Source organism: Labeo rohita, unplaced genomic scaffold (genome assembly GCF_022985175.1).
Source record: "Labeo rohita strain BAU-BD-2019 unplaced genomic scaffold, IGBB_LRoh.1.0 scaffold_244, whole genome shotgun sequence".
Classification (NCBI taxonomy): domain Eukaryota; kingdom Metazoa; phylum Chordata; class Actinopteri; order Cypriniformes; family Cyprinidae; genus Labeo; species Labeo rohita.
The window spans coordinates 15,476-42,117 of NW_026128704.1; the positions used below are offsets into that span (position 1 = coordinate 15,476).

Here is a 26,642-nt window from a genome sequence, read left to right on the forward strand (position 1 = left end):
AGAGTTGTGGCCTGAAGATATCTGCATGTCCATATTCGGTTATAGTCATAGCGGCACTTGCTGGCAACCGGAAGTGACACGTTTAATACTGTGATGGACTATTAAAAGCACAGCAAAATATGCCATTTTGTGCTAAACATGCTAGAAACATGCTAGCAGCACTTACTAAGTGCTAATGCATGCTATTAATGCCATGAAAGAGGAATTTGCAGCAAAGGCTGCATGGTGTGGATCATCTGTAAAGAAATGAAGGCTATAGTCACTGTCTCTCTAAATCGAACTTCAGTCTCTACAGGAGACACTACTTTGTGGAAGAAAAAATGACCTGGAACGATGCACAGATATACTGCAGAGATTACCATGATGACCTGTCCACTGCCAGTAAAGAAGATGTACAACTGCTGTCCATAAATCCAGAAATCAATGATGATTATTTTTGGATTGGACTGCACATGGTTTGACATGCACACATCTTAGATCAGTGGAGTTGGTCTAAAGGTGAGGATCAGCAAATAGACTATTGGGACTCTGGGGAACCAAACAGTGACAATGAAGAGTGTGGCCTTATAAGAAGGTCTGATGCTAAACTGCACAATACTGTGTTCTCTTGGACTCTACCATTCTAGTGTATGGTTGTCTATGAGCTCATTCTGGTGCGTCAGAATAAGATGCGGGATTAAGCCCTGAACTACTGCAGACAGAAATACTTTGACCTGGTGAGCCTAAGATCTCTGATGAAAATGGAAGAGGTGATAAATAACACTACAACATCCCAGACAACTTATGTGTGGACTGGTTTGCCCTTTATGGCTGGTCAGTGGTTCTGGGTTGGTGGTAGAGATCTTAAATATAAAGCCTTGTCTGCAGAGGGGGAACTCCAGTGCCCTGCTAGAAACCTGCGCTGTGGAGCTCTGGATAGAACAAGGAATGTTTGGCAACACAAAAATTGTGGGGAGAAGCTCAACTTTGTCTGCATTAGGAAGCCATAAATGTTTTTCATTACACTTTTTTTGTAGATATTTGTTCATATTTTGTAAATAATTGCAGTCACATAATGGCTAAATTGTTAAAAAGCAACAATAACAATAAAAGATTACCTATGGCAATTCAGGGTTGTACTAATAATTTGAATGGATTGCTTGTTTCAGAGTAGATATGTATTAGGTGTTTATGGTTTCTGTAAACATTTGTTAATCAAAAATATGACTGACACTGATTAGTCTTTTTATTGATTTCTTTAAAAAATAAAACAAAGAACTATGATGATATGAGCAGCTGCACATCCGCACAGAAATGAATGATACTGTAGTCTGTTTTTTTTTCGAGCTTCTTGACTAAAATAGTCTCAATATAAAATATGTAGCCAGAAGACCGGAAGCACTGCAGACAGAACTGCTGGTCCTTAGCTGGTTTATGCTGGTCCTTGACCAGCAACATAACCAGCTAAGGACCAGCATAAACCAGCATCAAAACCTACCTAACCAGCATATGGTGGTTTTTTCACCAGGGGAGCCATCTTCTGGTTGATTTACCAAGCCAATATCAATTGGGCATGAGAGATGACCATAACGCGATAATCATGCCCTGTGCTCCATTTTGTCTTAAGTCTATTTAGGATAAGAATATGTGAATCGTTTACTCTTTTGAGTCGGTTCTTTTTGTGTGACTTTGTTACAAACGGAATTGGTTTGCGATACAGTAGGAGAGCCTGTGGAAAAGGAGCACGATCATTTTACCTCACCGGAATTTTTCAACAGAATACTGATTTTGAGGTATGTATTTTACTTTTTGGATGTGCCATATTTTTCTTCTACTGTCTAAAGTTTAGGTGGCTCCTAATGTAAACTTATATACATTGTATCTATAGGTTATTGATTTAAAAAAAAAATTGTGAACAACCTATGCTAATATAGGTGTGGCTAGGGGGCATATATGAGATTTTATAATGGCTGCAACATTGGGGGCAATAGTAACATTGTGGCCCAGTGTAAGCACCTTGATTGTCTGTGTTGACATACTTTTCTGTTAGAAAATGAACATTTTTAGATGTTGTGTTACACATTAAACAATGTGTTGCTTTTAAATCTTTTTTAAAAATATAATCATCCCCACATGATCTCATTGAGTTATTCTGTTAATATGTCTATCTTGTTGAAAGGCATTACAATCCTATTGACCCATCCCACACATGTTTAGTTTCATTTACTATAACAAGCACTCAGTTTAGAGGGATGTCCTGGGAAAAACTTGAAAACCCACATGGAAAGTTGACTCTGATTTGTATTGTCAGCGTGTACTTGGATGTCTAAAATTGTCATTTGGGTCCCAGTCATTCAATGTTTAGTCTTCTTGTTTGTCTTAAAATCGTTGTCAAAGTGAGTTTTCAGCAGCATGTAAAATTTGTAACCTATTACATTACACAAGAAAAAATGTGAATACACAAACAAAAAGTTCACCATCACTTAATCTTGCATATGGCAATAAAACAAATACTTATCACAACACAACCTCTGTTTAAACTACACATCTAAGAGAAGTGACTTTGGATTGTATTTTACTGTTTACAATAAATTGTATTTTACTAATATATTAATCTTCAAGGTTCGCCTATATAAATATTGTGCTCCTAATTTAAATTGGCAAGTTGTTTTCCTTGTATCGAATTTATATTGGGTGTTCTATATTTGTTAATCAAATGCATGACCAACACACTGGTTTTCAGTGCCCTTTTTTTCTAATATAAAATATCCCAATTTATTGCTGAGATACAAATCATAGTTTATATGTACAATTTGTTGTAAAAACAAACAAACAAAACAAATTGATCGGCCATATCAGGAAATGCTCTCTTGTATGTTATGTTTACCAGGCCACATGTTTGTCTACTTGAAAATAAGCATAGTTTTGTTCAAATTTTCCGTATCCTGTTCCCATATTTGCATATGTGTAGGTGTGTCAGGTGGATTGTTTAGTGCTCTATTCTTACTTTCCAGCAGCACGTAAAATTTGTATCCTTTTTAGAATTATTACATTGTTAAAACATCCCAGTTCTTGCATGGCCAGCATACTCATAAAGTTGAGGGATTCTGAACTTTGTTGTGTCGCTGGACACACCCCCATCCCGCCGCTGTCGCTTGCTGTCGCTCGTCGCAGGACATCACCAGCTCTCCATTGAAATGAATGTTATTGTGTCGCTTTGTCGCTGCCTGTCGCTTGTAGTGTGAACGGGGCTTAAGGCATACCTGTGCAATAATCGTGCTGTCTAATCAGCATCTTGATATGCCACACCTGTGAGGTGGATGGATAATCTTGGCAAAGGAGAAGTGCTTACTAACACAGATTTAGACAGATTTGTGAACAATATTTAAGAAATAGGCCTTTTGTGTTCATAGAAAAAGTCTTAGATCTTTGAGATCAGCTCATGAAAAATGGGGCAAAAACAAAAGTGTTGTATTTATAATTTTGGTCAGTGTATGTTATGTTTACCAAACCACGTTTGGCTACTTGAAAATAAGCATGTGAATACACAAACAAAGATCACCATCACTTAATCTTGTATGGCAATAAAAGAAATCCTTATCACAACACTACCTCTGTTTGAGCTACACGTCTAAGAGAAGTGACTATGAATTTTATTTTACTGTTTATAATCAAATGTATTTTATTAATTTACTCTTGTTTGTATTTGGGAAAATATTTGCAGTAACATAATGGCTGACTTACTAATTTTGCATAAGATCAAATCATCTCCATCATTTTATTAATATCCAAGATTCTCCTGCATGCTTACCTATCGAGAATTTTTTGTGTCCTGCTAATTTGAATTAGCAAGTTGTTCTCCTTTTCTGTATTTTCTGTATTTATTAATCAAATGCATGACCAGCACACTGGTATTCTGTGCCCTTTTTTTCCAAATATAAAATATCCCACTATATTGCTGAGATACAGTACACATCATTGTTTATACGTACAATTTATTGTAAAAAACACAATTTGATGGGCCAAAACGGGAAGTGCTCTCTTGTATGTTATGTTTTCCAAGCTTGTTTGTCTACTTGAAAATAAGCATAATTTTGGTCAAATTTTGTTTATCCTATTGCCATTTTTGCATATGCTATGTGTAGATGTGTCCGGTGGATTGTTTAGGGCTCTATTTTTACTGCAGCATGTAAAATTTGTATCCTTTTTAGAATTATTACATTATTAAACATTTCATTGGGCAAAAAAAAAAAATTGAATACACAAAAAAGATCACCATCCCTTAATCTTCTATGACAATTCTTATCACAACACTACCTCTGTCTAAACTACACATTTAAGAAGGTGACTATGAATTTTATTTTACTGTTTATAATAAATTGTATTTTACTAATATATTTACTCTTGTTTGTATTTGGGAAAATATTTGCAGTACATAATGGCTGACTTACTCATTTAGCAAAAGATCAAATCATCTCCATGACTCTCCTGACTACTTATCACGGTGTGTATGGTTTTGTATACATTTACACATTTACATTTGTATACATTTGTTAATCAAATACATGACCAACATGCTGTTTTTTTTTGTTTTGTTTTTTTTTTAATGCTCATATAAAAAATACCCCTTTATTGCTGAGCACACACAAAACTGACAATCGATTTTTAATGTTGAGAAATTATTTCAAGACATTTCAAGAAATGTAGAGCATTTTGGCTCGTTTATGTGTCTCGTGTTCTATGAGAGCTGTGTTTGGAGGGAGGGAAGTGTTTTTTTGAATGTCTGAATGTGTTTAATCTATTTGTGCACATTGTTTTGAACTATACTGTATAGCTGTGTTTTGCTTTCAGGGACGTCCCACGCATGGTTGCCGTGTTCATTGTGAACCACAATTTTTTTTTTTAATTCTTAAAAAACGTCATTATTTTATTTGGAAAAAGTTAATAATTTTAGTTTTTATTAATAGTTTGTTGTGTATATTTTTTCCTTTCGATCAGATAACATTTTAAGCTGTCATACGGTCATGTTACAACGTGCCCCTCACATGTTACAATGTACCCCACCTACGGGGCATGTTGTCACGTTTCACTTCCTTTCTTTTGAGGTAAATAACGAAAAACGTATACACTGTAATTATGAAACAAAGCGACATATTTGTAAAAGACAAGTGTGAAATTAACGTGGATAAAAAATTATCCACTGAACACCACGTGGATTTACACAAACTGAGAAATTCAAAAAGTGTTAGGTTGTGCCCTGCGCTCCCCTACAGCATGAGGGCTTCCGATTCTTGAATAAACAAATATTATGAGCCAGTTCTTTTTAGTGAATCCAGAACCTGTTTTCTCCAAAATGAACCGAGAACAATTTTAGTGGTTGAATTGGAAGAGAAAATAAAATCAGAGGGGATGGTGTGGTGGGCATGCATCCTGTAGCTAACTTTAGACAATAATCTATCTATCTGTCTATCTATTTAGCTTCATTATATTGATTCTTATGACAAATGAGAATCTCGTAGGCATTATTTGGTTGTTGTGCTCTTAACTTTGCTTGACCTGCATGACCTGTTTTCTTTGCGCTAAGAGTATTTGCAATGATGCGTGATTTCTTTAAACATTTGTTACACAAAAACTTGGAGGGTGTGACCTTCTGATTGGCCAGTTCTCTTACAGCTTTTTAACTGGTCACTTATAAAAACAGACACACACACGCATTTAAGAGATGCGATAACATTATTGCTGAGCGCACACATAGGCATTACTGTGCATTAAATCATCTGTGTAGACATGAAGGCTATAGTCAGGGTGTTCTTTCTTTCGAGTCTTTTTGAACTGAACTTCAGTGTCTCTAGAGTCCACTATATTGCGCATATAACAATGACTTGGAAAAATGCACAGAAATACTGCAGAGAGCACTACGATGACCTTTCCACCATCAGTAAAGAAGAGGCAAAAATGCTCTCCATTTATACAAACTCCACGTATCTCTTTTACTGGGCTGGACTACACAGAAGTTCATACAACCCAGAAATATGGACTTGGTCTGGAGGTGAAAAGGAACCAGCTGACTACTGGGATATCGGCCAACCAAATAATGATTCTGAAACATGTGGCGGGCTAAAACTATCCAATTCTAAGCTGCACGATATTGCATGCTCTGAGACTCTTCCTTTTTACTGTATGGAGGTCTCTGGCCCAGTTTTGGTGCATCAGAATAAGACGTGGGATGAAGCCTTGGATTACTGCAGAAAAGAGTACACTGATCTTGCAAGTCTAAGTTCTGAGACAACTATGGAAGATGGGATAAATAAGATCACAACATCCCAGACAGCTTATGTGTGGACTGGTCTGCGCTTTATGTCTGGTCATTGGTTCTGGTTGAGTGGAGATGATCTGCAGTATAAAGCCTGGTCTGCAGAGGGAGAGATCCAGTGTCCTGCTGAACATCTGCGCTGTGGAGCTCTGGATATAGAAGAGAAGGTTTGGAAACCCACAGACTGTGAGGAAAGACATAATTTTCTCTGCCTTAAGAAGCCATGAATGTGCTTAAAATGTTCGCGTTCTGATATGTAAACTTTCACATGCAGTTTGGTGTATATGTAATCTCAATCACTGGTTTGAAACAAATTCTCTAATACAAAATGAATTTTTGTTTATACATAGACTATATAATAATTTTTAAATCTGACACATTAGCCATAGAGTCATCATATATGTTGAGTTATTTAACAATATAAATCTTTTCTGGGGTTGATGAGACATACATGCTCTAGTTGGTATTTACATTGGAAAGTTTATGCATTTATTGTTTTATTTAGTGTAAAATACAATTTGCACAGGTATATCTTAAGATAATGGCATAATCATTGTTTTTGTTTTTGTTTTTTTCTCCTAATGTGAGTTTATTGGACCTTTTGGTAGCATTTTACCAATAGTTTATTTGGTACTTCGGCAAATGCACTACTTTTAATGTGTGTGTAAAATTAGTAAGAAATATTTTTATGATACTTCTGATATCTTGGTTTTCACATGAAGTGGTAGTGAAACATTTTGTTTGAGATGATCATTCTTGAAAACCTTTACTGTATATAGACTCTAAACTGTATGTTCACCTAAACTCAAATGTAGTTATAAATAGTAGTATATATATGTATCGCATAATTTAATAAATATTACACACAACTTATCTCAAGTGGTTTCCATGTTGTGTTTATTTAAAGGTCATTCCACTCTACTGTGATATTACAAAATACTCAACCACTTCACAAGTAAACATACAATTTTTACACAAAAAACTGGATTTATGTATTAAATTATATGAGAAAGTGAGCAAGACATCAGAATAAGCACATTAGTAGCTACTAGATGCAAAAGAGCTTTAGTGCACATCCTATAAAAACAGACATTGTTTGAAGGTGAAATTAATCAAAAATTCAAATGGTTTTGTCCACACAATGAAAGTCACTGGCATCCAAAACAACACTAGACCCCAGAGACTTTCATTCAGACATTTTTCAAAAAAATCTTCCTTTTGTGTTCCACAGAAGGAAAGTCATACACCTTCAGAATGACATGAGGTTGAGAAAAGGATGAAAAAATGTTTATTTTAGGGTGTCAAATTTGTTTAACTTTACACTGATTAAATTATATATAAATCCTTTTTATTTTACAGTAGTCACAGGTCATCTCATGAACGCTTATTTTAAGTCAGCTGTTTGCCTGCATTTTGAAGTGGACCTACGACAAGATCTCTTCATTTTGCACTCTTAATTTTGCATAAACGGATTATCTGATGTTCTGTTTCAGCAGATTTGCTATCCGTTAACACATTATTTCTTCAATCATTTGTCATACAAATTTTTAAAAAGAGTCATTGTTTGGTTGGCCAGTGCCATATCAACAAAAAAAGATTTTTAAGTTGACTTTTCTGGGTTGGACTATACATATGGATTTGGTCCATATGGATGTGTGGACTGGTCTGTGCTTTATGGCTGGTCATTGGAGATGATGTTCAATATAAACCCTGTTCTGCTGAGAGAGAGATCCAGTGTCTTGCTGGAAATCTGCAATGTGGAGCTCTGGATAGAGAAACCCACAGGTTATGGTTTTTCATTTCCAGATCTTCGCTTTCATTCCACAAAACACATGTACATTGCTGAACAAAATGAATGTGTGGTCATAAAAATCTTTTTAATTATAAGTTATTTGCTTTAAATTTTGATATTAGTTAAGTGAAATCTGACTCCTACTTTCTAAGACAAATTATTTAGGTTATATTTAGTTGCAGTTTATATACTGATGGTTGTACTGCACAGATTATTATTAGATGATATCCTTACATGCATCATCATGTTCACCCAAAAATGAAAATTTTCTATTTTATTTATACACACACAGTATGTACTGTATATATATATATAGACAATGGTGACAAGAAATTTTTATGGTATCAAAAATGTTGACATCACAAAGACCTTGTTTAAAGCAAAGATAACTATATTGTGATATATATCGTTACTGTGAAATAAAACTACTCAAATCATGATATAAGATTATGGTCATATCACCCACCCCTAAGGCCAACACGAAAACACGTCATGGACCCATGATAGGCCTATAAACTTTGCATGCTTTAGGACTGTTTGGGGATGCAGGCACTCTACATATGCAAACTGAAACTGAAAACATTTTAATGTGTGTGCTGGAACCGAATTATTTTTTGTGATGTTCTGTTCTCGAAAGCATATTTTGTCGGAACATTATGTGTGTGCAAAAAGGTATCGCCTATGTGTCTGGTTGTACTGGAAAAACACAAACATTGGAAATGAAAGAGACTAAAAGATTTCTGATTTGTTAAATATGTTTGTAAATATAAAATGACCAACAAACTGCTGAGTAAATGTAATAATAATTATTTGCTTTATTCCAAATGTACATGTAATATTAAATTCTTTACAGTTCCCATTCCTAAAAAAAATATTTATTCATTTATTTTATTTTATTTTATTTTATTTTATTTTATTTTATTTTATTTTATTTTTAAATTGATTCTTCTTACACTGTCAGAAAAAAAGGTTCAGTTATGTCGCTGGTGCGGTACCCTAAGGTACAAAGTAAAAAAATTACAAATATGTACTTTTAATGTAGTAAAATGTACCTTTAAGGTACTAATATTTACTGTTTAGGGCAGGGGTGTCAAACTCTGGTCCTGGAGGGCCACAGCCCTGGGTAGTTTAGATGCAACCCTAATTAAACACACCTGATCCAATTAATCAAGTCCTTCAGGCTTAATTGAAAACTGCATAGTATGTGTGTTGGAGCAAGGTTGGAACAAAACTCTGCAGGGCTGTGGCCCTCCAGGAACTGAGTTCGACACCCCTGGTTTAGGGGTAAGTAAGGTACAAAAATATTACTTTTCACTTTTGTACCATAGGGTACCACCCCAGCGACAGAACTGTACCTTTTTTGCTGAGAGTGTGAGCAACATTTGGTTCTTAACTTTGCTTGTCCTGCATGACCTGTTTTCTTTGCTATAAAATATTTGCAATGATCTGTGATTTCTTTAAACATTTGTTACACAAATACTTGAAGGGTAGGACCTTCTGATTGGCCAGTTCCCTTGTAGCTTTTTAATTCGTCTCCTAAAAAAAACACACACATTTAAGAAATCTGATAACATTATCACTGAGCGCACACATAGCCATTACTGTGTATATCATCTGTATAGAAATGAAGGCTACAGTCACTGTGTTCTTTCTTTTAAGTCTTCTTGGACTGAACTTTAGTGTCTTTAGACTTCACTATATTTTGGATATAGCAATGACTTGGAATGATGCACAGAAATACTGCAGAGAGCACTACGATGACCTTTCCACCACCAATAAAGAAGAGGCAGAAATGCTCTCCATTGATACAAACTCCATGTATCTGTATTACTGGCTTGGACTATACAGAAGTTCAGACAACCCAGAAAAATGGATTTGGTCTGGAGGTGAGAGCGAACCAGCTGACTACTGGGATATCGACCAACCAAATTATGATTATGAATGTTGTGGCGGGATAAGACTATCCAATTCTAAACTGCACGATGTTCCATGCTCTGAGACTCTACCTTTTTACTGTATGAATGTCTTCGCCCTAGTTTTGGTGCATCAGAATAAGACGTGGGATGAAGCCTTGGATTACTGCAGAAAAGAGTACACTGATCTTGCAAGTCTAAGTTCTGAGACAACTATGGAAGAGGGGATAAATAAGATCACAACATCCCAGACGGCTTATGTGTGGACTGGTCTGCGCTTTATGTCTGGTCATTGGTTCTGGTTGAGTGGAGATGATCTGCAGTATAAAGCCTGGCCTGCAGAGGGAGAGATCCAGTGTCCTGCTGAACATCTGCGCTGTGGAGCTCTGGATATAGAAGAGAAGGTTTGGAAACCCACAGACCTGTGAGGAAAGACATAATTTTCTCTGCCTTAAGAAGCCATGAAAGATCTTAAATTATTTGCATTCTGATATGTAAACTTTCACATACAGCTTGGTGTATATGTAAGCTCAATCACTGATTTGAAACAGATTCTCTAAACAATCTTTAGGGTTTTGCAATTACAAAGCATATTTTTGTTCATACATGCACTATGTAATAGTTTTCAATCTGACACATTAGCCGTAGAGTCATCATACATATTGACTTATTTAACAATATAATCTTTTCTGGGGTTGAAAAAACATTCGCGGTCTAGTTTTTATTTATATTGGCTAGTTTATGCATTTATTGTTTTATTTAGTGTAAAATGGGATTTGCACAAATAATGTATTGGAATAATCATTGTTTTTTGTCCTTTTTTTTTTTTTTTTTTTTTTTTTTAGTTTTAGTAAAAGGAGTTTAACGGACCTTTTGTTAGCATTTTACCAATGGTTTAATCACAAAATTTCAATGGTCGACATAAAATTTCTACACAAAATCTAGATTTAAAAACTATAGTGCACATCCCAAAAAACTGGACATTGTTTGAAGGTGAAATTAATCAAATATGGTGTCACAGACAAACATTGAGATATAATGTACATCACTATTTACTTGTTAATAATTCACAGTTCACAATTTTGAAGTGGGTCTATGTCCAGATCTCTTGTAGTCACGCAGAATTTGGAGTTTGCTCTCCTAATTTTGCCTAAACGGATTATCTGCTTATTCTGTTTCAGCTGATTTGCTTTTAGTTAGCATGTGATTTCTTCAATCATTTGTTACACAAATAGTTAAAAAGAGTGATAGTCTGGTTGGCCAGTGCCATACAGGTTTTGTTTTTTATTGGTCTCCTCAAGAAAACATTGGAGGGGTGGAATTACTTTATTAAAGATTTCACTGTGTAGATTATCTGTTCAGAAATAAAGGCTACAGTCATTTTTTGAGTCTGCTGAGAGAGAGATCCAGTGTCTTGCTGAAAATCTGCACTGTGGAACTCTGGATAGAAAAGAGAAGGTTTGGAAACCCATAGACTGTGAGGAGACACTCAACTTTCAAAAAGACATAAAACACTTACAACAAATATATACTGCATTATAAATATAAAACTGCATTATACTGCAGCACTCTGTGTCATGGATCATTATGGCTTCATTTCCACTTCACTTTGGTTCCACAAAAACACATGTACTGTGACTGTACTAATTAATCTTGGACACTGCTGAACTAAATGAATGTGTGGTTATAAAAATCTTTTTACTTGTAAGTTATTTGCTATAGATAGTTTTGATATTAATTATATATTAGTAGATAAAAACAAAACAATCCACAAGTAATCCACATACATCTAGTCCATCAATTAATATCTTGTGAAGCAGAAAATGCATTTGAACTTTTAGCCACCACTTCTGGCCAATACACCGAACCATAACGCATTTTTTTTTTTTTTTTTTTACTCCAGTGAAAAAATCCATCCCCTGTCATTCACAGACATATTTGTTTAGAAATGTTTTGCACTGCTTTTTCCTTTTAAATGGTACAACAATTGTAGTTAAAAAAGTCTAAATGATGCATTTTTTATACAGTGGAAGCTTTTCACTTTACAAGATGTTAACTGATGCACAGGAGTCATCTCTGATGTTTTTATCAGCTGTTTGGACTCTCATTCTGACGGCACCCATTTACCGCAGATAATCCATCAGTGAACAAATGGTGTAATGCTAAATTTATCCAAATCCAATGAAGAAACAAACTCATCTACATCTTGGTTGGCCCCAAGAGCGAAATTCAAAGTTTTCTTTTTAATATTCACAGTGACATTTAAAGTTCTCACAGATCTCACATATCATATGCAATCCAGCATCTATATGCCATATTTATTAATAATAATAAAAAAATGAGCATTAAAGCATTAAAAAAATGATAAAAACAACAATATATGAGGCAAAAAGTGCCTGTACCACAACCAAAAACAGACAATAAACTATTACCAATAAATATGTCTTCTTATGCTTACTTTTTAAAAAATTCTTTAACCACATCAGTAGTAAACAAAAATATTCAGATGAAGTATACAAATGACAGAGTCCCTAAAGTGACATTTACAGAGAAAAACTTTTGCATACGCAGTGCACGAGGGATTTCTACTTGGGAAAATGCTTGTGTGCTTGCACATTACTGTTTATATGTTTCTTGTGCACGCTGGTATATTTTCTGTTATGCATGCAAAATTCAAAGACTTTGTTTACAAATGTTACTTTTTCAGTAGAGAACTGATTCAGAAAATAGTGTTGTTGTAGCCTGGATGCAAAGAATGGAGTGGTCTGAAATAAAAATGGAAGGTCTTTAACTGGAAGGAATTTAGGTCTAAAATGGCCTAAAATGTTGTTGATTTCTTATATGGTGAAAATACAACCACTTGGTTTATGATTATTGTCAGTGCTGGGGGTAACGCATTACAAGTAACACGAGTTACATAATAATATTACTTTTTTTTAAGTAACTAGTAAAGTAACGCATTACTATTGAATATCTTTTCAGTTACTTTTTTCCCCATTTATTGATTGACAAGTCTCCAGTCGGGAAATTGGGAGTAAACATGATGTTACTGTATTCTAGACTAAATGTGAACATGCATTAATTCATCTCATTCACAAAAAAACAGATTCAGTATTCCTCAAAACGAATAAAAACAGTGAAATGCAAACTCAGAATATGACGCAATAATTAAATATGTTAAAAAAAACAAATATCCTTTATGTATTTAATCCCACTTTATTAACCAGTGTCTTTGCTGCTGACCTTCGATGATGCAATTCAACCATAGTAATAAGCAAAAATTACTTTAGATAAACTAACATTTGTACTTAATTTTTTTAGAGCTGAAGAGTGATCTCCTGCATAAATATATTTTCTTTTAGCCTCAGGTGAATTCATTTCACTTTTGGTGTAAAAGGGCTTTTACATTAGAATTGTTTTATATTAACAACAAAGAATCAAGCCCTGCCCAGATTTAAAAAGTAACGGAAAAATAACGTAACACATTACTTTCCATAAAAAGTAACTAAGTAACGTAATTAATTTATTTTTCAGGGAGTAACGCAAAATTGTAATGCATTATTTTTAAAAGTAACTTTCCCCAGCACTGATAATTGTTTGACATTGTGAACTTTTAGTTATCTTACAGAAAATACAAAGGTCTATAATTTGCATACGTCTAGCACTTGCCTGTTGATATATTCTAAATTGTACAAAACAATTTTACAAATACGTATTTGATCCTTTGGTTAATGGTAATACGAATATGTTATCCTAACATAAATGATAAATGCACAAAAGATAATTTAATTGTTTATTCTCTCGTATTTTTGTGTTTTTTTGTGATTTATGTTATGTATATATTTATGTCCACAGCTTTAACAGTCACCTGAAAAATTCAACTTAGCTTTCCTCAGTGATGTCTGAGATTTGACATTTAAGGCTGGAATAGACAGTGTCCTTTTTGCTCTTCTCTCTCTCCTCATTCTCTGAACTCTCTGTTTTTCTGTTGTCTTCGGGAAACTGTAGCATTGTGTAGTTAAGGTCCATACTCTCTTGATCCTATGAGGGGAAAAACAAATATCTGAAAAACGAATATTTCTCTAACAGTGCATTAAGATTATAGCTGAGTGCTAAATTTTAATTTACACAAATTAGGTCTTATGAAAAACAACATTACTACTGACATCAGATGTTGAGTCTGGTTGAGGAGGCACAGCCAGATGACGCCTCCTCTGATGAGCTACAAGAAAAAAAAATAATGCTAACAAGACTGAACTTCCAATAATTTTTGAATGAATGGCCACTGCTGAAAACTCTGCTCTCGCTCTCTCTCTAAAAAAAAAAAAAAAAAAAAAAAAACCCAAACCTCCCCCCCACAAAAACAGATAATACATACATACATACTTTGTAAAGTGTAACATTGCTATCGAACATCTGTTGATTGTCTGCATACTATTACAATATTGATTTTATTCAGCATTTCAGGAATCAAAATTAAAACTTAAAAAGTACTTTACCAGCACACAGTTCACATTTTCTTCTCCTCAGTCTGTCACATAGAATTATGTTAACGACACCACTGACCAGCAAAATCACAATATTACAGAAAAACACCACATGGAAGAGTGCTGAACAATCTGAATTGCCAAAAAGAAAGAAAAAGAAAGAAAGAAAGAAGAAAAGAACATATAAATGATCTTTACAGAACAAATGAGAATATATTGGCGCTAAAGAGAAAGTTATCTGTCAGATATTTAGCAAATAATACTAATTATGATTTTATAATGAATTCATGAATAGACTATTGTACCCCTTGAGCAAATTACTTCAGACTGTGTGTTGTTATTCTATTATGTTTGATTGTTATAAATTATTTAAAAAAAATGTAAACATATAGAGGTTTAACATTTATTATTATTATTATTATTATATGATGAAGAAACAACCACTTGGTTTATAATTATTGTTTAGCCTACAGAAAATACAAAGGCCTATATTTTGCAAAAGTCTAGCATTTACAAAATAATAATAAAACAAACAAACAAACAAAAACAAATGTGACTCTGGACTACAAAACCAGTCTTAACTAGCACGTTGTAAAAATACACTGTATGTCAAAATGATCGATTTTTCTTTTACACCAAAAATTATTAGGCTATTAAGTAAAGATCATGTTCCATGAAGATATTTAGCAAATTTCCTACTCTTTTGATTAGTAATATACATCGCTAAGAACTTCATTTGGACAACTTTAAAGGCGATTTTCTCAGTATTTTATTTATTTATTTATTTTGCACCCTCAGATTCCAGATTTTCAAATAGTTGTAACTCTGCCAAATATTGTCCTATCCTAACAAACCATACATCAATAGAAAACTTATTTATTCAGCTTCCAATTATGATATATACATCTCAATATCAAAAAATGGACCTTTATGACTGGTTTTGTGGTCCAGGGTCACAAATGAGAATAAATCAAAATATGTATATATCAAAAAATGTGATGGATTTATAAATTACCTATGGTGCATAAAACAAAGTTATCAGTCATATATATATATATATATAATATTCTATTCTATAATATTCTATTTACTGGATGTAATATTGTATCTTAAAAGCAAGTCACTTTAAAATCTTGTGATTGTTCTAAAGCAGGGATGGCAAACTCCGGTCCTGGAGAGCTGTAGTCCTGCAAAGTTTGCCACCCTGTTTTAAACTAATAAAAAAATACATTTACATTTATGCATTTGACAAATGCCTTTGTCCAAAGAGAATTACTGTACATTGCATTTAAGGTACATCATTTCCTGTAATGTCTTACAAGTAGGTAAATAAATAATTCCTCACCAAATTTACATTGATCAAACAATGCAGTTTATGGAAATGGCAAACGCAATATTAAAGTAGACATGTATTTGTATATTACAGCAACTTGGGAGACAGTTTGCAAGTGCAGTTATTATAGAAATATTACCAGCCATTTTGTCACCTAAAACAGAGACATGAAATAGGATTGTTTAACACAAACACAATTTTTTAAATTTAAAATATTCACAGTAGCAAAAATCTATTTGTCTTAGGTTAAGTAGCAAAACTGACTTACGTATCTATTAATGTCAGTGTCAAGCTGTGAGAACTCAGACAGTGCTGTAAAGAGAGCGGCTTTGAGCTCTGCTTTATATAGGACCACATACAGTATACAGAGTTGTGTACCTCAAGGAGAGCAAAGTGCACAGGTGTGGGTTTGCTCTGAATGTTGGTTGAGAGACATGTTAAGGACAACATTTAGTCAAACATTATTTGTGATTGATGGGGTCCTTCATTTATTATGTTACGCAGAAATGGCCTACACTGTTCTAATTAAATCTATGATTTAGGCTTACATATATAAGGGAACTACATTCTAATTTGTGAACCACAGTTGTCACAGGGCTAAATATAAAGCATGCTCTACCTAAAAATTTAAATAAATTCAAAATCAATTTGTTTATGAAATCAATTAGTTTAAATTTATACGAGTCTATGCAAACTACACACACACACACACACACACACACACACACACACAAAATGCCAGTAAATTTGACAAATAATTTCAAAAGAAATGGCTAGTAACACATTTAATTAAGCACAAGATTTTGAAGTAGAAAAAATAACATAGTATTTCTTGTAAAACATACTCCAATCTTTATTTTTTTTACAACTTCAAAAAATGTAATCATTTACTGTGTACATACAAACTATATATTGTTTTAATATTTGTGTTTTGCATTTTATTTAATTCTGTACATTTTGTGTTCAGATTTTTAAACACTGCCACCAAATTATGCTATGGAGAAATTGTTTAATATTTGGTTTTTAAATTACATCTTAATTAATTAGTGCGTATCAGTTAAGTTTTAGGTTATCTTACAAAAAATACATTCATGCAGCAAAAATCAGAATCAGAATCAGAATCAGAAAGAGCTTTTATTGCCAAGTATGCTTGCGCATACTAGGAATTTGTTTCAGTGTCATTAGCTTCCAGTACACAAAGACAACAACAACATACAGACAATAAACATAGCTGAGAAAAAATACACATATGTAAATATAATCAGAATACAGACTCATGAACCAAATACAGACTCATGCACCAAGTCCAACTTTGCTGTTGGCACATAATTACTTTAATGTAATGACACAGACCAAATCATCCATCGCAAAAATGCCTTATTAGCCACAAAAATACACATAATTTGAATTTACAAGTTGTATGTAAAGCAGTGGTGTGGGGTTGCATGTCCTTGTCCATGGTCCTGAATGCGTACTTGATGAATTAATATTGTTAATTAAGTATTTTGTGTTAAATTAGTAATAATAAATTACTTAATTAATGATTGAAATATAACACACGTTAGCTTAAAGGATCTTTATGAGATCCATTTATTTCTTTATTGTACATTTTACCATCTGTCACAAATACACCCCTTGGGATATTAGTGTAGTGTGAACTTCATTATAGGAACAATTTACTTCTGTATCAAAAGTACACTGTGAACAGTTTCTCAGGAAATGTTTGACCACATAAATGTGAGCTCTGATGGGGCTTTTCTGAGGTTTGGTTTATTTTCACTCTTGCAGGCTGAGCTTTGTGGCCTGAGATCATAGAACAAAAGCGAAACTGCATGTAGCATCTCACATCTCTCTGCAAACATCAAGCATCAAACAAAATGGTTGATCATATTTTCCCATGCCATGCATTTTGTTCTCCAAACATAGTGCTAAAAAATGTATTCACAAAATCCACACACAAAAAGCACACAACTGTTAAAACATATTTCTGTTTTTCTAATCATAACTGATGCAGTCAGGTGATTAATGGAAAATGTTTTGGTAACAATACAGTTTGTGTGGTTTTGACACAGGCATGAAAAGAGGTCACTGTTGTGGGCTGGAAAGACTCAAACTATGATTAACAAATGTATGCAAATGATGGAAACTGCAAGAAGTCTGAATACCCAAATGCCTCCTACATTTGCTACAGAAAACAAAAACATATTATTGCTATTAGTAAAGCAAATGTCTTGTGTTGGTCCACTGAAGTTGACCTCAGCTGACCTCACACTTTTGAAGTGAAACCAGAGTAAAGTTTCAGTGACACACCTCATTAAAGATTTTGTTTACCAAAATACATGCAAAGAACAACAGAAACCATCGAGGACAAGCCTTCTCTTGAACAACACCACACTCATATAGCAGCATAAAGTAGCATTCAAACACCTATTTTACCGTTTATATTTTAACCGTTATATATATTACACTGGAAAAAGTGTACAAAAAAACAAAAAACAAAACAAAACAAAAATATATATATATATATATATATATATATATATATATATAACAACTGAATCAGCCTAAATATGTTCATTTATACCAACACTGGTAAATTGGATTCAATCAGGGAGAACAGTTCTTAGCAAATGCTGGTTTCAGTCTATGTCAGCCTGTGAAATGATAGCCAAAGTAATAATTTTAGAATTACAAAGCTATAATACAGTATAGAAAATAGGAAGAAAAACAGCAATCAAAAAAAAAAAAAAAAAAAAAATAAATTCTGCTTGGTATACAATACGTGAGAATGTTGTACAGCAAGTGACAAGAAGTACCAGTAGGGGGCAGTATGTGACAATATTTTCCTATATTCCTTTTTTGCTAACGCCACTGTTAAGCATAATGCAGTAGTCCATTAGCAACTTCATAAGGTCAGATTCTCAGTGTAAAAAGTCATATTTGAATGTGAGAAAGATCAAGCTCAAAGACAAGACAGAAACAGAGAGAGAAATTAACACCTAACCTTTTTAACACTTCGCCTGTAACAGAGAAAAGTGACACAGCTATTTTAGTTTCCTAATACTTGTACTTGCAGTAAACATGTTATTGGTTATGATCATCTCAACTTTAAAGCTAGAATGTTTCTGATTGTGATGTCTGTTCTCAACCACACAAGTGTGACTTTGCAACGGTGGGACTTTTCATTCAGAGAGCGAGCAACAAAGAGCATAATTTCCTGTAGACACTGAGACAGGAAGAGGCCACTCAGTACAAAGTGAAAACTGATGAGGCGACATTCCACCAATCAAGCTGTAATAGAGAGCGGCCTCCTTTCTTGTGGTCTATAAAAGATCAACATTTGAAAGTCCGCAACTGTACTAATAACAGTGGTCTGTAATAAAACACTCTCTCTATTTTTTAAAAATAGTTTTTACATGTCTCAGTAACATTTTATTCATATCTCTTTTTGTAACTAAAATATTTTTATACCGCTGATGCACATTGCATGTCCAGAATCCATAATGTTATTGCAAAAAAATCTTAAACAATTCATAGTAACTCTTTATGTTATAAATGTCTCAAATTCTATGCATTTATCAATGCGGATTTGCTTGCTTATTTGTTTTAAAATTGCACACAGGATGCATACAGTAGGTCAGATAAGGACAGATAAACTGAAACTCAGCAGAATTTCATGTATATTTGTGTACATTTAATAATAATAATTTAAAAATTATAAAAATTATATATATATATATATATATAATTTGCAGTAAACTGGCAAGGTTTTCTTTTTTTTTTAATTACAAAGAAATGTTTGTCTGTTGAGAAGGATGTTATTGTGGTTTTGATTCAGAAAGGGGCTTCAAAACAGATGCGAGAGGTCAGTCCTGTGGTTGGAAAATGATCAAACCACAATGTGCGCAAGCAATGCATGCACAAAGGTACACACAGAAGTGCAAACAAACATCTCATGATCACTTTCATCTTTTTATCTATATTTAAAAAATAATTGCAACAAATATTAAATTAATCAAAAATAACTGTTAATACACGGATTGTTTCTTTTAGAATTTTTTGTATAAAACGTAAAAAAAAAAAAGTTTAAAAATGTTTGATATTTGTGCTGCTTTAAATTTTTACGTTTACTCAACTTGTGAAGTATTAATGTGTTTAAAAGTGTTGAGTATATTAATGATGATTACAAGTGTGAATGTATCAAATATTTAAATGATATAGTTCACTCAGGTGAATGTTAAAGCTGGTCCGCTGAAGTTCACATCAGCACTTCTCACCCTTTACTGAGCAGCTTCTCTCTGTCACTCCTCTACAGGAAGTGATGCTGCTAACAAGGTCTGTCTCTGGTTGGAGCCCCAGTCGTTGTCACATCCTCTGCTTATGCACTGCTTGTGAAAGAACCTGTGGTTTGTGCTAAAATTGACCTTTAAAAAAGCAAAAAAGATAATCTGTCATAATTATCAGATAATATGATTAACTTGAGGTACTAATGATTTTTGATATTTATTTGCTTTTGAGGCTTGGTATATAAAAGAAACATTAACCCTTTTAAACTTGCATTTGCGACTGAGTCAAATAAGTATGGCAAACAAGATAAAAAAAAGTATCAGTTTGACATCACAGCCATTAGGCGTGCTTTCTGAAAAAAAAAAAAAAAAGAAGTTATCAAAGTAAAGGGCAAATTCCCCATGTGATACATAACATTAGTGAGATGAATCAAAAACTGATTACTAATTGTTTACTACACACTTCATGTGCTTTGCAGAACACAAAGTGTAAACCAAACTGCCATTCAAATACAGTATGAGCATTTAAAGACATTGTGGCACATTGTGGTGCAAATTTTCTTTTTTTGGGGGGTGAATTACCTCTTTAAAAAAAATTATAAAATGTGAAATGAAAAAATATAATGTGTCCCTGTCCATGGTGCTGAAATTCTACTGAAACTCCTGACTTTAATTAGATTCATTAATTATGTCCTGACTTGTAGATGATCACAAGTTGTTTCTAAATATACAATAGCATTTTTGAGAGTGTGAAACTGTTACACTACACTGTAGGCCTTTAATTTAATCCCCTCATCCTAAAGCATGAGGTCAGACACCACTAAGTTGCAGTTTAGTCAGCCACTATCACACTTTAATCATAAGTGCTTCAGTGGAAACTTTCAGCCGCAGAGGTGTGAGCACTGATGGGGGCTATCTTATTCTTTCCATTCTCGATCTTAGTAGGTGACTGCTGCAGTTTTTTTTGTGGCCTGAGCTCAGAGTCCAAAACCACAAGAGTATAAAATGTCATGCTGCTGCTTCTATCAACTTCAGACAACAAAAAAAATTATACTACACATAGCATTTTGCATTTATAATTATTATTATGCATGCACCTAATGATTTTAATATTAATCAGGAGGTCACTAGCATTTATATACATTTAAATATTTATGCCATAATTTAAAATGTGAATTAAAACAAACAAACAAACAAAAAAATAGTATAGGAATGCATGAATGCCTTTTTCACACATGTATATATTTTATCCTAAAATACTGATATTGGTAAAACATAGTTTTCAACTTAAATATTAAAAGGAGTGCTGTTAGATGAATTCAAACATGGTCATTTTTGTACTTTTTATAAAAGCAGGTGGAAAAACAAGCATAATATAGGACTACCAATTACACACTAAAGCTAATGAACAAAAGACTTGTTCTGAATTAGGAATAAAAAATACTTTAATTTTCTACACACCTGTGAGACTATAAAAGAGTCAATCCTAATTTTAGTGCTGTGTATATTTGCATATAACAGTTAACACTAATTTAGTGGTATATAATAAAATTAAACTATTGCTCAAAACTGAACTAAAGCTCAATATTTGTGTGTTGGTCTGCTAAAGTTCATCTCATTTAACTGCTACTTCCTGTCACTCACTACAGGAAACGATTCTTTGTTTCCAACCCCTGCCACTTTATTTGTTGTAAGGCTGCTTTTACTCAAACATGGCCATGTGGTTTGTGGTATGGTTGGTCTACAATCGCCATGCTCACATATAACTAAAAAAACAAATTAACTTAATTAGTTATATGCAGCTTATGTACTGATGCTTTAAAACATGATGTATTCGCAGACTTCACTTACCCTGCAAAATATTATTCAGCAAGTTGCCTACATATATAGTTTACTTACAGCAATTGGTCTCATTATTTAATAATTTATATATATATATATAAAAATATGTAACCGAACTGCTACTTCCTGTCACTCCCTACAGGAAATGATTCTTTGTTTCCAACCCCTGCCACTTTATTTGTTGTGAGGCTGCTTTTGCTCAAACACGGCCATGTGGTTTGTGGTATGGTTGGTCTACAATCACCATGCTCACATGTAACTAAAAAACAAATTAACTTAATTAGTTATATGCAACTTATTGATGCTTCAAAACATGATGTATTCACAGATTTCACTTACCCTACAAAGTATTATTCAGCAAGTTGTCTACATATATATTTTACTTACAGCAATTGGTCTCATTATTTAATAAATTATATTATTATTTATTTATATTTTATAAATAAACTTTATCTTTTTGCCAATTTGCTGTTTATGTAGGCCTACCTGATGCCATCTCTGGTGGCCCACAACTTTTCAAAAATGCTAATAAGAAATGTCTCCACCTATTGGCTGACCTTTACCTTTAGTTTTCTGAATGTTTTTGTAAGACTTTCACTAGATTTAGCCATGTAAGCAAGGCATCAGAGTCTGCCATTAGGCTTCTACAGTACATTTGGATGTAGACAAATACATTTGGATGTAGAGATTAAAATACAGTGAACAACAATTTCCTGGCTCATTTATTTATAAATAAATAAATGTACATAATATTATTTTGATTTTTGGGACTGATTTTAGAAGATAATGTACAACTAGGTCTCCAGACCCGGATATAAAAAGAGAGAGAGATAGAATCAATAAAAACTTTTAAAAATTCAAGATCTATAAAAAGTGAACTTATTAACATTTGTATTATTTTATAACATTGCAACATTAATTTTGCGATACCATCTAACTCTCTTTCAAAGGAGATATGCATCTGCTTTAATACAGATGGGAGCATGTACAATCTAAAAGCCACACCTCCTTCAAATAAAAAAGCTGAATTTGATTCTTCTCATTTGAGTTGATTTGACCGGAACGTAAACATGAATTTGTCTGCAACACATCCTCTGATGCTCTTTTTAATAGGTAAATATGCTTTTATTATATTTGCTATAGAATTAGGGACAGTGAAACTGAATGACCATGTCTGCCATTAAGTCTATAAATGTATAGCAATATATACTATGTATCACGTGTAATCTACAATACCTGACAAAGGCCTACCTATATGTTTTATAAAATTTCTATTAGATAATTTGCCAATGCATTTGATTTTCTTTAAATAATAGGATTTGAATAGATAATTCCCCCAAGAAATTTAGCAAAACTTGATTTTGAACCATCTTGTCATCAGTCGGATTCATATAGCTCCTACGCTGTTTTAAAGACATAGTTCATCTAAAAATTAACATTCTGTCATTTACTAACCCTCATGTTGTTCTAATCCTGTCTTACTTTCATTCATCTTTGTGGAAATAGAAGATATTTTGATGTCTCAGTGTTTTGTTTTGAGTTTTTCTATATGCAGTTTTTCCAAAGGTCTCTAGTGTTGTTCGGACATGGTTCTCATAATATCATAATATATTTGAGTTCCGCAGTTACATAGTAATTACAGAAAGTACTTTTAGACATGGTACAACACAATTTTAGATGCAATGTAAATGCAAAATGCAGATTATAATTTAATCTAAATCAATGTCTTTCACTTTTTTCTTATGACATTATTGTTTTCAGGTGTCATCTTTGTAAAACGAGCATCGTTAACTTTCGTTACAAAGGTGAATAGTGGAACTACTGTTTCTTTTCTATGTTCAAACATCTTGAAAGAGCCCAGTTACATAGCCTGGTTCAAGCAGACAAATGATTCTCTACCACTTTGTATTGTTACGCAATATGTGACTGAAAAACCAGCGGACTCCAAATATTTTAATGGATTTAAGGAGAATCGTGTAGAGATGTCAGTGAACAAAACATTTTCTTCTTTGAAGATTGTAAATGTGGACATCTCTGACTCTGGAATTTTTTACTGTGGAAGTTTTTTTACAGAACCACATGATGTTTCACAACAAAACACAGTTAGTGGTGGTGAATGGTATAATATTTCAGTTTTCATTTGGATTGTCAGTATCGTTTATTTATTCCAATATTATTTCAATTTAAATAAAATTAAAATTCACTTACTACAAACTACTATTTTTTTTTTTTTTTTATCTTCAAAGAGACTAATCAGTCCACAGTGGGTACAGCAAATGCAGATTGTGGTATGTGTCATGCATTTTAAAAGAGGACCTACATTTTCCCTAATTCATAGTGTTTTTTTTAACCCCAGATTACAGAAATAATGCTGTTCTTTCTATGTTCTCTTTATTTGATTATTTGAATAGTTTCAACAGGGGCGACTGAAGAAACTTTGCGATCCTGCAACATCTATTATACACTGACTCTGATCTTGAGCGGCTTGGTTTTGATTCCCACCGTTTTAGTGATTGTAGTCTTAATCAGGTTGAAGGAAAGAAATAAGCAGAAAGAAGGCATGTGAATGCACTAGCACATTCAGAATAGTTAATACACTAGCAAAAACCTTTAACTATTTGATTAATTTGTTATTTTATGTTTCTGCAATTCAGTATTAATAATGCTATTACCATATCTCCATAAATGATAAGTACTGCCTTAGAATGGCGAATAATAATGACGACTGTCTTGTTTTGTTTAGATGCCCAGCGCTGTGAAAACAATGAAGAGATTAACAAACAGTTGCAGCAGGTATCTCATATCAAAATATTGTTTCACTTACAGGTTATACATTTGATTTGTGCTATGGTTCACAAATGTTAAATTACAGGCCCATTTAAACATTTTTAAAAATCGCTGAGCAGAGCACATCCATAGCATGTTTGCATTTTTTATATTGCCAGGAGCAAGATGCAGACTTGAACTATGCAGCTCTAAACTTAGACAAGAAGAAGAGCAGAAGGCCTGTAAGAAGACTGAAGGAGGTGGAGCCAAATGTAGTTTATGCTGCCACACGGTGATCTACAGATAATCAGACTCTTTGTGACAAAACAAAAGTGAAACTTTGGTTATGCTAAACCAGGAACCACTGTTAATTGCACTTACTGTAGTTAGCTAGTGCTAGATCCAGTTTTACTGGTCTTCTCTCCATCCAGATAAATTCAGAGGATTTATAAAAGAGGATGTATTTTTATTCATCAATTCATGTTTTCATAGTTACAGTATAACTTCATATTTACAAAATTAATTTCATTAAGTATTTCAGCAAATGTAAATCCTGTGTAAATGCATTTATGACACTTGTAACATAATATAGTCTGTGTAAATGTAGCTATTGCTGCTACATATAGATCCTCTTTGCCATCTTTGTGGTGTTAAGGTGGCATTAAGTATTTATTGCAGAATAATCTGAACTGTTTGTCTGTGTGAAAAGACTTCCCTTCTTCAAATAGCAATATGGTGTGATGCCATGAAGGTTAGAAATACTGATATCAAAACCCTGGTGTGTATCATTATTGACACGCATGCTAGATTCAAATACATTTTGTAGTTTATAACAGCAGGATCAGGTCTGCTGTTTTAGTCGTGAGACCTGACAAGGTCAGTTATGTTTATTACATACAGTCAATCAACTGAATAGAGGTGAATTTTAAAAACTTAGGATGTACCTAGTTAATATACTGTAGTGTGATCTCACTAGATAACCGAATAATAGGACCAAGTTTGCAAAAATGGGGGAGGGGATATTCTTATGATGTCATCTTCTGATTTAAATTTTGAATATACTACCCAAAGGAGTCATCGGATGCCTATTTTCCACAAGTTGATGTGATTCTTTAAGGTTTTAATGAAAAGTATATATCATGCTTTGGTTAAAATTTCTCAACGGTAGTGTAAAAAACACCCTTTTTACCATGCCAAAATCAGCTTTGTTAACAGTCCCTGTTAGCATGTCCCTTTCAATGCTAATGAGCTCTGCTCACCTTGCCCCCCTCTTCCGTGGGGTAATGAGTCACACTGTTTACTTTAGCTGCATTTATCTGCATTTAGCCACAGAACTTGCTAACTAGCACATTATTAGGAAAGGCAATTTGCAAAAATTTCAGATGTAGAGCCTGGATTATACTAGCCGCGTCAGCACGAGAGCAAAGGTGAAAAAAATGGAAACAAAAAAACTTTTTTAAACAGAAAAGATGAGCATGTTGGTATTCTTGTGGGAAAATAAACATGTAAGCACTGTCGCCGACATATTACTTTTTCTTTTTGTTTTCATTGTTATCTTGCTTATCTTGTCATGTAGCTCATGTTACGTCATGGAGGCTTTCTTCTAATTTATTTATTTATTTTTTTATTTGATTCCTCAGTGTTTGCTAAGCGTTTTTTATTAGTCGGTATATAGGCTAATACTGCATGTGGTGTGTATGCCATGCTTCATCTTATTTGTTTTTGTTAGTAAAGCTTGTCATTACAGCCTGTTTTATTGTTGCTGTGCATTTAATAAAGAACAGGCTACCAATGAATCCATATTTTGTTTTAGTCTTAAAGAAGTGAAAGGTGTATAATGTAAGCAAAACACTCTTGTCTTCCCCTGCTCAGGCGTCGAAACACAGCTCACTTAGGGCGGGTCTGTGGTAAGATGGCCTTGTCAATCAACT

At 33.5% G+C, this 26,642-nt stretch overlaps 1 protein-coding gene across 1 annotated transcript; it reads left to right on the forward strand.

The window, feature by feature from the left end:
• Window positions 1–23,008: 23,008 nt before the first annotated feature.
• Window positions 23,009–26,590, forward strand: nitr7b (novel immune-type receptor 7b). The gene is given in 7 exon segments (XM_051102470.1): window positions 23,009–23,058; window positions 23,707–24,008; window positions 24,010–24,064; window positions 24,192–24,233; window positions 24,357–24,503; window positions 24,689–24,737; window positions 24,887–26,590. Coding segments are annotated over 7 exon segments (759 nt in total). The 5' UTR covers window positions 23,009–23,015; the 3' UTR covers window positions 25,008–26,590.
• Window positions 26,591–26,642: the final 52 nt, after the last annotated feature.